General features: G+C 42.6%; 1 protein-coding gene across 4 annotated transcripts in view; it reads right to left on the bottom strand.

Annotated features, from left to right (window-relative positions):
• The window catches only part of CDK5RAP2 (CDK5 regulatory subunit associated protein 2), a 113,945-nt gene that overhangs the window by 63,883 nt on the left and 37,598 nt on the right, over positions 1 to 12,464 (bottom strand). For all 4 annotated transcript variants that reach the window (XM_070955624.1, XM_070955621.1, XM_070955622.1 and 1 more), the window contains exons 16-18: positions 8,964 to 9,091; positions 5,259 to 5,377; positions 4,109 to 4,237 (exon numbers count right to left, since the gene is read on the bottom strand). In XM_070955624.1, the coding sequence (XP_070811725.1) occupies positions 4,109 to 4,237; positions 5,259 to 5,377; positions 8,964 to 9,091 (376 nt within the window). The remainder of the gene's footprint in view (positions 1 to 4,108; positions 4,238 to 5,258; positions 5,378 to 8,963; positions 9,092 to 12,464) is intronic.

Genomic DNA, 12,464 nt, shown 5'->3' with positions numbered 1-12,464 from the left:
TTCTCTGTGGGGGCTCCAACCCTTTGGAATGAACTGCCCCCGGAGATACGGAATATCCCTGATCTCCGTGCTTTCCGCCGTGCCCTCAAGACCCTGATGTTCCAACAGGCGTGGCTAAACATATGAACATGTGAATGATTTTTTAAATGTGATCTAATTCTGGGTTTTATTTAATTGACCAAACTAAGTAATAATTTTAATTAGCAATTTTATGATGTTTGTGTGTCTATATTTTTCTTGACTGTACACCGCCTTGAGTCCTACGGGAGAAAGGCGGTATAGAAATATAATAAATAAATAAATAAATAAATAAATAAATAAATTGTCCTCACTGTTAGGAAGTTTCTCCTTAATTCTAGGTTGCTTCTCTCCTTGATTCGTTTCCATCCATTATTTATTGCCCTGCCTTCTGGTGCTTTGGAGAATACATTTGTCCCCCTCCTCTAGATATAGCTAGAAGACACCCACAGAGAGGATTTCTGGTAGCGCTGCCTGGATCCCCAGAAAACTTTTCGCAATTTTAAAACATCTCCTCAAGAAAAGAGGAAAAAAATGGGTGAGGGCACACCCCCCCCCACCTTCAAGGTGGTGCCTCCCTCTGTTTTCCCATCAACTGGCAGCCTCCTTAATGCCAGCGTGCCAAGAGACCGACAAGGTTGCACCCAGTGCCAGCACGACTTCATCAATCTTGTAGCCATGGTCCGGCAGTTTTATGCCCCAAATCTGCTGGAAACAGTCAAAAAAAAAAAAAAAAACCTCAAAAACAGGTTCTGCAATCTTCCTATTTTCCAGCTCTTTGAGCCAGAAGTCCAATTTAAGCACTCAAGGTAGTAAATGTCATTCTGGCGCTTGGTTTCTGATCCAGAAAAAAATGATCCAACTTGTGCTCTTTTTTAAAAATTTTTAAAAAAAAAAATAAAAAAAAATAGCAAGCAGTATGTCAAGTTTCCGAAAGATGCCCTAATTAATTCATGAGCCATGATCCAAACTTCAAAGGAAATATAGTCATTTTATTAGGAGCAACATTCCGGCAATACTCGGATGCAGTTAGGACTGATCCTACGTAGATTTACGTTCCCCTATGACCCTGTCTCTCCCCTCCTCTCTGGCCATGTCATAAATCACATTCTCCAATTAACCACTTTGGCTGGCTGTGAAACCTAACACCCTCCTTCTGATTGCGGTCAGGAAGAATGTATGGAATGCAGCTTCAGTTAGGGAAATCAATCAGCTCTATCAGTTCTCCCTCCCTCCTGCTCATGGCAACTTGAAAGCTTTGCAAGTTGACAAGTACACTTCCAATGGATTAAGCGGGCATCACGAATTATTGAAAATTGCCGCTGCGTTTTTTAAACATTTGTGAATATGTGAGCTTCCTTCCCGGGAAACTTTCAAGAAGAGCCTGGATTGCCATCTGTCAGAAATGGGGTAGGGAGGGTCTCCTGCTTGGGTGGAGGGTTGGACTAGATAGATGACCTACAAGGTCCCTTCCAACTCTGTTAATCAAAGGAGAGAAGCAGCCTGGAATGAAGGATAAATTTTTCAACAGTGAGAACAATTAACCAGTGGAATGATTTGCCTCGAGAAGCTGTGGGTGCTCCATCACAGGAGGTTTTTATGAAAAGATTGGACAATCATTTGTCTCTGGACTAATATAGGATCTCCTGCTTGAGCAGGGCGTTGGACTAGAAGTCCTCCAAGGTCCCTTCCAACTATTATTCTTAACTTTCCTCTGAAGCCTTCAGCAATCATCTTGCAAATTCAAGGAAGTTGTATGCGTTGGATTAACCCCTATCCTGGCCTTTACTGGCATGCTCTAAAAGCTATCAAAATCACATTGATTTGATAGGAGCCACATGATCAAGGTTTAGCTCGAACGCTTATGCTCAACTTTACAATCGATCTCCACTAATTCCCCACTAAAAAAGGATAACTTTTTGCTTCTTGATTATCCACAGTTCCCTTTTCTAAAAGACAACCTACAGTGGGAATGTTCCAAAGTTGAATTTTAGAAAGCGGCTCCCTATTTCTCTTAGGGCTCTCAGCTGACTTCTTTTTTTTTTTTTATTTTTATTTATTTAAAACAGTACATCAAACAAAAAAGAAATAGTCAAACAAACGATCGCGACAGAAACTTTACATGATATTTACACTTTCTACGGTATGTAGGTTTCAGTCAAATTTAACAAATATTAAGCATAGTCCTGGTTATACTTGACTTTTTGGGTGTCTGTTGTTCAACCAAACATACCATTTGTCCCAACACTGGAAATATACGGAGTCCTTTTGATCTCGCAATGCTTTAGTCAGTCTGTCGGCTTCCGCATAATCCAAAATTTTCTCCAAAATCAAATCTTCAGCTGGCAGATCTTTCCCCTTCCAATGTTGGGCAAAACATATTTTTGCTGACGTGGTGATAAATACACACAGACACCATATATTTGTGCCTATATTATCTGGCCTAATGTTCAGTAGATAGTACTCTGGTTTCAGAATTAGGTTATAACCTGTGATTTCCATAATCCATGCCTGTATGATTTTCCAGAATTCCCTCGTCCTGGAACAGGTCCACCACATGTGGAAATAGGTGCCGATCTCCCCACACTTCCAGCAGTTTGGTGAGAGATTTGAATACATTTTAGAAACACGGGCAGGTGGAAGATGCCATCTATACAGCATCTTGTACACATTTTCTTTATATGATGTTGCCCACAGGAGTTTCATATGTTTCATATGTTTGAGCCAGATTTCTTCCCATTTGGTCATATCAATTGGATAGCCAATATTTCTCCCCCAGGCAATCATAGAGTCTTTAACTATTTCATCCCCTATCCAATAGTCTATTAGAAGTTTATATATCCTTGATATATATAAGTCTCAGATCACGCAATTTCGATCTGTTTGTCTGGTGTCAAAGGTGCCTGTAAAACCTTAAATGATTTCAGTGTAAGTTTTAGGAGGATCAAGAAATCCAAGTCTCTTTTTACCACCGGCAAGACTGGCAAAAATGTTTAGTAATTTGTCTGCCAAATGCTGGAAATGCAATCGGACCCCAGGTACTTACTATCATATGTGGTGGACCTGTATCAAAGCAAGAAAATATTGGGAGAAAATACGTAGCTGGTTGGAAAAGATAATTAAACAGAATATAGATCTGAAACCAAAAGTATACTTGCTGGGCATACTGCCGGAGGGTTATGATAAAGGGACCACATATTTAGTTTCGCACATATTGACAGCAGCAAGGATTACATTTGCAAAATACTGGAAAAATGAGAACACCCCGCCAGATGAGGATGTAATTCAAAAAATTTTAGATTGTGCTGAAATGGACGGACTAACCTTAAAAATAAAAGATAAAGAAGACACAGAATATTACCTGATACAGAACAGATTTTATGAGTGGTTAGAGACAAGAGGTAAAAATTAGAGGAAGAAAGACTATGAATGTATGAATTAAAAATAAAGATGGTTTATAACTACAATCATGCCAATATAGTGAACAAAAATGTAAATAAGCTAATATAAAAAGAAACTTAGTTAAAATTACTTGGTTATATTATCACTATTGTTATCAGTATATGTGTTAATATACTATTACTATTGTTATCAGTACATGTGTTAATATTTATTATTGTTCTCAGGTTTTGAGGTCGTCTCAAATAAATTGCATTTCAAAGTAAGTCTTTGATGAAAAACTCCCATTTATTAAGCACGACATTCTGACTCCGACTCCATTGCAGCCAACACTGACTTCCAGACCCCAACCCCTCCCTTTCCGTTCCCCACTCCCCTGTACTCATTGGCCATCTTCCAAGTCACTCTACCCCTAATCTACTGCTCCAGCTCAAAGGAATTTCCCCCCTCCCATCCCATCTCCTAGGGGATATTATCTCCAGGGAAAATAAGTAGGTGAAAAGTCAAACGTCCCTTTCCAGACGCCTCCACTTCTCCTTCTTATGTCAGCACTAGAGTAAATGCAGCTTGAAGTGCTGACAACTGTCTTTTCTCTGGTCCTTCTTTTTTTTGTAAATGGTATACCCTAACTGTATTCAAAATGTTTATGAATAAAAATATTTTTTTTAAAAAAAAAAAACCCAAGTCTCACCTCGCTTGTGTCTAAGGATTTCTGCTTCTCGTTTCCCGAAGGATCTGAAGTGGAGAAGTCAAACGGCTTCTTTTTCAGTTCTTGGATGACCCAGTGCATTTCCTTCACCACTCCGAGGAGCTCGACAAACTGAAACCATGAAGAGAAGCTATTGAAGACCGTGGGAACTCTTACATCCTTCCACAAAGTTCCTACGTTCATGTTGGAATGGATGGTCCATGGCCAAAAAGCCGTGCCTGACTCCCACAACCCAGGAAATTCACATTGGAAAGGGCTATCTGAGGTACCTACCTACAGATATTGGATTAACAAGCTGGTTATTGATTAGGTAGACTATACCTTTCATGCAGAGGGGATTCTAAAAAGTCAGGGCGTTTATTCCTATCCAATGCAAAGATGAGGTAGACTCCATGTTTTGGGTTTTTAATCTAGAATCTGACACTCCTTGTGATTCTTGTAGAACTGTGTGGTTGGATCCTGAAGGTCATTCTAGATTTGCTACTCCAAATATCTCCCACATCCGGATTCCTTGCAATTTCCTTGCAAATTTATGGCATGCATAAAGCAGCACCTAGGATTGGGACAACTTGCCATGGCCAACTCATCATGGCCAACTCATCATGGCCAACTCGCCATGGTCAACTCATCATGGTCAACTCATCATGGCCAACTCATCACGGTCAACTCATCATGGCCAATTCATCATGGCCAACTCATCACAGTCAACTCATCATGGCCAACTCATCATGGCCAACTCATCACAGTCAACTCATCATGGCCAACTCATTACAGTCAACCCATCATGGCCAACTCATCATGGCCAACTCGCCATGGCCAACTCATCATGTGATGTTAATGAGCTTTCTGGTAGACATAGAACAGGGGTCAGCAACCTGCGGCTCTGAAGCTGCATGTGGCTCTTTCATCCCTCTGCTGCGGCTCCCTGTTGCCAGTTGGCTCCACAATTGATAGGGCTTTTGGTTAAGACACGTAGAGGAAAAAGGATGCCGCGCTAGGAGACTCTATGGTCGGGGAAACGGACTTCCGGTCGGCTACAGAATTGAATGGGGGGCTTCCAGTTAGGACCCTTGTGGCTCTTTGAGTGTTTAAGGTTGCCGACCCCTGACATAGAAGATGGGAAGCCAAATACCTTCTTTTTAAGCTCCTCCACAGAGAGTTGGTCTATTGGACAGTCCCACCGATGATCCTGGTCCCGTAAGCAAATGCTCATGTACGACGTCTGATTGCTCCAAGATAAAGGGGTGTCTTCTAGAGGGAAAAAGAAAGGGGAGGGGGGAAAGATCCCCAGCATTTATTTCACAATCCATACAGTTCCAGGCGGAATAGGCTATAGATAGTCCTTGGTTTACAAACCTTCATTTAGTGACATTATAAGGGCACTGAAAAGGGGCTTACTGGCCAGTTTTCACATTTACAAATGTGGCAGCATCGCCATTGTCATGTGATCAAAATTCAGATGCCTGGCCACTGGCATGTATTTATGAGAGTTGTACTGTCACAGGTCATGTGATACTTAAGTCTATCTATCTATCTACGGTATCTATCTGTCTCTCTGTCTGTCTGTTTCTGTCTATTTGTCTATAGCTCTCTATCTTTATCTGTCTGTCTGTATTTATCTATGTCTGTCTAACCATCTATCTGCCTATATCTGTCTGTCTATCTTGTCTATTTATATCTATCTATCTATCTATCTATCTATCTATCTATCTATCTATCTATCATCTATCCATCCATCCACCCACCCACCCACCCACCCACCCACCCACCCACCCACCCATCTATCTATCTATCTATCTATCTATCTATCTATCTATCTATCTATCTATCTACCTCTGTCTGTCTGTCTGTCTATGTCCAATATCTACCTATCTATCTATCTCTGTCTATCTGTTTGTCTGTATTTATCTATCTATATCTGTCTGTCTATCCATTGATCTGGCTCTATCTGTCTGTATCTTGTCTATTCATATCTATATAGATCTGGCTATATTTGTCTGTCTATCTTGTCTATTTCTATCTATCTATCTATCTATCTATCTATCTATCTATCTATCTATCTATCTATCTATCTATCATCTATCTCTGTGTATGTATGTATGTATGTATGTATGTATCTATCTATCTATCTATCTATCTATCTATCTATCTATCTATCTATCTTCTACCTTTCTCTCTATAATTATCTCTCTATTGCCTATCTATCTATCTATCTACCTACCAACCTATCTCTATCTATCTATCTGTTTGTCTGTATTTATCTATCTATATCTGTCTATCTATCCATCGATCTGGCTCTATCTGCCTGTATCTTGCCTATTCATATCTATATAGATCTGGCTATATTTGTCTGTCTATCTTGTCTATTTATATCTATCTATCTATCTATCTGTGTATGTATGTATGTATGTATGTATGTATCTATCTAACTATCTATCTATCTATCTATCTATCTATCTATCTATCTATCTATCTATCTATCTATCATTAATCTATCTTCTACCTTTCTCTCTATAATTATCTCTCTATTGTCTATTTATCTACCTACCTACCTACCTACCTATCTCTATCTATCTGTTTGTCTGTATTTATCTATCTATATCTGTCTGTCTATCCATCAATCTGGCTCTATCTGCCTGTATCTTGTCTATTCATATCTATATAGATCTGGCTGTATTTGTCTGTCTATCTTGTCTATTTATTTCTATCTATCTATCTATCTATCTATCTATCTATCTATCTATCTATCTATCTCTATGTATGTATGTATCTATCTATATATAATCTATCTTCTACCGTTCTCTCTATAATTATTCGTCTATTGTCTGTCTGTCTGTCTGTCTGTCTATCTGTCTATCTATCTATCTATCTTCTATCTATCTATCTATCTATCTATCTATCTATCTATCTATCATCTACCTACCTACCTACCTATCCATATCTATCTACCTACCCACCTACTTACCTATCTGCCTACCTACCGACCAGACATACCCTTATTTGCAAACCTGGACTACTCTTCCTGCTTTTCAGGTCTCTCTGTGTTAATGTGATTCTGGCCCATTTAAAAGTATATGTTGAATTCAGCACTTTTTAAAAAACATCACCCTGTCCGTCAGTCAGATTTGTACAAGCAAAAGCTTGGCCTTACCACAGAGGCTGGAGGGAAAGACATTTTCCCGTCTTTGCCGCAGCTGTTCCTTTTCTATCCCACTTAGGTATCCCCTCCTTACACCCCCCTGGATGTTTTTACTTGCTTTTCTGACATCTTAAGATGCACCCCTGCGTCTCCCCACTAGCTATCAACATGCGTTGTGGATCCGCTGCACAATTACGGTTTGCATCCGTAACGTGGCATTTTAAAATTAATTTTAAGCAGGCGCACGAAAGACGGAGGAAGGGGGGAGCGAAGACGTGCACTTGAGACAGAGAGAGTTGGAATTATTCTTCCGTAGTTAAGATTTTTGTGAAAACGAGATAGAGGTCTCGAGGGGAGCAAAGGAAAGCTGAGTTAAATAACAATGCCAATTTTATTTTAATTTAATGTTTTTGGGTTTTTTTGCGCTATTGGCACAACGGACTAACGGGAACTGAATCGCAAAGAGCGGCTTACGTTTGTTTAAGGGTGCAATTTGTGTGGTGGGAAGCTGTCATAAGCAGCTTATTTCAAATCTAGATTAAGGGGGGAAGGAGAGGAAGGGAGAAGAGATGGCAAACAAAAGAGACCTCCCGCCTCCGTTACCAAGCTCAGCAATGCCAGCAGATCACCAGAAAACCACAAATCAGTTGGGTAGATCTTCCAGAGGTCATTTTACAGGAGATCCATTTGGAGGAAAACGGGGTTACCCGGAAACAAAGTATGATTTTCATCACTTCTCAATCTTCCATATTTTATACAACTCCAAGCTGTCCACTCTTCAGTTTGCAAGTTGTCTTATTTAAGATCATTTTCCTACTTCTGGTTCTTCTCAAAACTCTGAGAAGGCTAAATTGGAGTTCCCAGGAGGTGAAGGCTACCGTTAAGGCAATGGGTTGCTAAGTAATCCCTTGGGTATCTTCTCCAAATATATAGAAAACCAGCAATTCTCATGTCAAGCGTAGGCCAGCAGAGAAAACATAGCCTTGCTGGTTGAGGCCAAAGCCCACCCTCCACCCCCACCCCCCAGTTGGTGTTCTTTGTCCTGGTTGACCAAATGCCTCAGGAAATTTACAAGTGGAACGTGAGGATGGATGCTACCTAAGATGCAGCCTTGAACGTGAGGATGGATGCTACCTAAGATGCAGTCATGAACCGGAGGATGGATGCTACCTAAGATACAGTGATGAACATGAGGATGGATGCTACCTAAGATGCAGTCATGAATATGAGGATGGATGCTACCTAAGATGCAGCCATGAACATAAGGATGGATGCTACCTAAGATGCAGTCATGAATATGATAATGGATGTTACCTAAGATGCAGCCATGAACATAAGGATGGATGCTACCTAAGATGCAGTCATGAATATGATGATGGATGCTACCTTAGATGGAGCCATGAATGTGAGGATGGATGCTACCTTAGATGGAGCCATGAACATGATGGATGCTACCTAAGATGCAGCCATGAACATGAGGATGGATGCTACCTAAGATGGAGCCATGAAGGTGAGGGTGGATGCTACCTTAGATGGAGCCATGAACATGAGAATGGATGCTACCTATTGTGCAGCCTTGAATATGAGGATGGATGCTACCAAGCCATGAAAACTGGTAGACCTATGTAGCCCTTTCCCCATGAACCCATCTATTCTCTTGGGCCAGCAAGAGGTTATTTTGCCACCTATTCTGCTCACCTTCCTTCCGGTTATCCCGGATTTGCTCTTCCAACGTTCTCCGCAAATTCCAGGTCTCCAAGATGCCTTCTTCGAGTTGCTTCCGCAGGGCCAAGATGGTGTTTAGCTCCTCCTGCAGATTGCTTATACTAATTTTAAAAAAAGAAAAAGAAAAAAGAACAGAGAATAATTTTTAACTGAGGACCAAAGGAGACCAAGCTCATGAAACGTTTGGAAAAAAAATTGTGCTCTGGACGTCTTTTTGTTCGTACATAAAAGATTCTCCTTCCAAAGGAGAAAAAGGATGAAGTCGCTTTTAAAAGCCTCTTGAAAGAACAGGATAAACAGATCTTTGGAGAAGATTAAAATAAAAGTTAAAAAACAAATGCGTCACTTGTCCCTGTGGTGCTGTCATCTTTCAAACTGTTATGACATCCTTGAGCTTCAAACTTACCGTAGTTTTCAGACTATAAAACACACCGGAGTATAAGAAGCACCAAGATTTTGAAGAGGTAAACAAGAAAAAGAAAAGGTTTTTGCCCTCCCCGGGCTCCAGGAGCACTCTGCAGGCTTCCCAAACCCTGTGTCTCGTTTTTGCCAAAAATGGCCCTTTTTTGGCAAAAACGGAGCACACAGAGGGTTTGGGAGGCCTGCAGAGTGCTCCTGGGGACTGGGGAGGGCAAAAATGCGACGTGTGCGGGGTTTGGGAGGCCAAAAACGGGCCCGTTTTTCACAATAATGGGGCACGCAGAGGGTTTGAGAGGCCTGCAGAGGGCTCCTGGGGGCTGGGGAGGGCAAAAACGCCCTCGTTTTTGCGAAAAACAGGCCCATTTTTGGCCTCCAAACCCCCACCCCCAACGTGTCACATTTTTGCCCTCCCCAGTCTCCAGGAGCAGTCTGCAGGCTTCCCAAACCCTCAGCACGTCCTGTTTTTGCGAAAATCAGGCCCGTTTTTGGCCTCCCAAAACCCCCCACATTGCGTTTTTGCCCTCCTCAGTCCCCAGGAGCACTCTGCAGGACTCCCAAACCCTCTGCACGGCCCGTTATTGCGAAAAACGGGCCTGTTTTTGGTGAAAACGGGACGTGCGGGACGGGGTTTCGGGAGGCCAAAATTGGCTGCATTCGGTGTATCAGGCGCACCAATATTTCCACCCTCTTTTAGGGTGGGAAAAAGTGTGTCTTATACTCTGAAAAGTACGGTATTTTTTCCTCAGCAAGGAAATGTTAACAGTCTTGAACAGTAACAGAGTTAGAAGGGACCTTAAAGGTCATCTAGTCCAACTCCCTGCTCACGCAGGAGACCTAGACTAGGGATTCGGACCGCCGAATTGCCGACTTTTCTGATCGACAAGTTCAGCATCTTAGCCACTGAGCCACCTAGCCACGACGACACAAATTTGTCCAGAATTTCTAAAGCTTTCGGAGAGATCTATTTATTTCAGGAGCTAAAACATTGATATTTTTCCCCCAGGCTGCCAAGTTCTCGATCTCTCTTCTTTATTCGCTTTTATCTTCACAACAGTCGGGCGAGGTAGGTTAGACCCAGGATGCGTTACAGGGCTCAGCAGAGGTAATCCTCAACGTACGACAACAAGTAACAGAATAACGGAGCTGGGGGTCTTCTAGTCCAACCCCCTGAATGGAGCTCAAAATTTCCGTTGCTAAGCAAGACAGTCGCTTAAGTAGGTTTTGCTCCATTTTATGACATTTTCTCCCACGGCGGTTAAGCTGAATGCCGCAGCTATTAAGCTATGAATCATCCAGTCATTAAGTAAATCTGCTCGTCGGAAGTTTACTAATGACGATCACATGACAAGTTGCAAGCATACGGATTTTGATCACGTGACTGCAGGGATGCTGCAACGGTCCTGTGAAAACCGGCCGTAAGTCCCCCTTTTTTTCCCCCAGTGCTGTCGTAACTTCGGTCACTGAACGAGTCGTCGTAAGTCGAGGACTGCCCGCGTACCGAATAAGCTTTGCAGCTGCATCAGAATTTGTCCACCTCGTCTCGGAAGACGGATATGCGAATTGCAGCTTAGAAATTTAGGCTGGTAGCCTAAACCTCTGAACTTTACGCTCATTGCTACAAGCAAAGGAGAGACATGAAAAGCTAAAATACCTGAAGGGTTTGGCCAGCCCTTCTTCAGACACAGTGGGGAAATAAAACAGCCAACAGCAGGCTGGATGCTTTTTAAATAAAGTTCCTTCATCCAGAGAAGATGGTTTTTTTTATAAAAAAAAGGGGAGAGGGGAACTAAAGAAGAAGAAGGGACTTTTAATACGATAAAATGCTCCGTTCTTTGAAAAAAGTATAAACAAACACAAAGGCAATTTTTCAAAGTCGGCTCCCTGATTCTCCATGAAATAACCTTTCCCTCCTCCTTTTTACTTTTGAAAGGAGCCAAAATGGTTGCTTGAAGAGGGAAGGAGGGAGGGAGGGAAGGAAGGAAGAAATGGGGAGGGAGGGAGGGTGGGAGGAAGGAAGGAAGGAAGGAAGGAAGGAAGGAAGGAAGGAAGGAAGGAAGGAAGGAAGGAAGGAAAAATGGGGAGGGAGGGAGGGAGGAAGGGAGGAAGGGAGGAAGGAAGGAAGGAAGGAAAAAATGGGGAGGGAGGAAGGAAGGAAGGAAAAAATGGGGAGAGGGAGGGTGAGAGGGAGGAAGGAAGGAAAAATGGGGAAAGGGAGGAAGGAAAGAAAGAAAGAAAAATGGGGAGGGAGGGAGGAAGGAAGGAAAAAAATGGGGAGGGAGGGAGGAAGGAAGGAAGGAAAGAAAAACTGGGGAGGGAGAGAGGAAAAATGGGGAGGGAGGGAGGGTGGAAGGAAGGAAGGAAGGAAGGAAGGAAGGAAAAATGGGGAGGGAGGGAGGAAGAAAGGAAGGAAAAAATGGGGAAGGAAGGAAGGAAAAAATGGGGAGGAAAGAAGGAAGGAAGGAAGGGAGGGAGGAAGGAAGGATGAATCTCAGAATTAAGCACTGCTTGGAAAACGAATAAATACATAAATGTCAAAAGGCTGCACATTCATTTCCTTAATGAAGGGCATTACTTGATTAAAGGCGACACGGCTGGGATCCAGTTCTTGGCAGGATGGATTTTTTGGGCAGGTGGGGGGCGGGGGAAAGAAAGGCTGGATCCAAGATGGACTCCATCACCTTGAAGCACAGGCTGGAGGGGAGCCATTCCTCCACAAAGGAACAAGCACGCATCTCTGAAGCTGCTGTCCGTTAAGCTGAGGACTACATTGGGGACCAATTCATGATCTTCATTCAGTGTCCTCAACAACACCGAAGGGAAAAGGTGCTTCTGCCCTCCTCCTCTTCTCATTTTTCTCCTCCTTCTCCTCTTCCTCCTCTTCCCCTTCTTCTCCTCCTCTTCCTTCTCCTCCCCCTTCTCCTTCTCTCCTCCTCCACCTCTTCTTTCACTTCCCTTCTTCCTCCTGATCTTCCTTCTCCTCCTCTTCCTCTTCCCCTTCTCCTCTCCCCTTTCTCCTTCTCCTCTCCTCCTTCACCTCTTCTCCTCCTTCTCCTT

Source organism: Pituophis catenifer, unplaced genomic scaffold (genome assembly GCF_029215685.1).
Source record: "Pituophis catenifer annectens isolate HBS135680 unplaced genomic scaffold, rPitCat1.0.hap2 SCAF_17, whole genome shotgun sequence".
NCBI classification, from domain to species: Eukaryota; Metazoa; Chordata; class Lepidosauria; order Squamata; family Colubridae; genus Pituophis; species Pituophis catenifer.
This window is presented reverse-complemented; position numbering and strand designations above follow the sequence as displayed.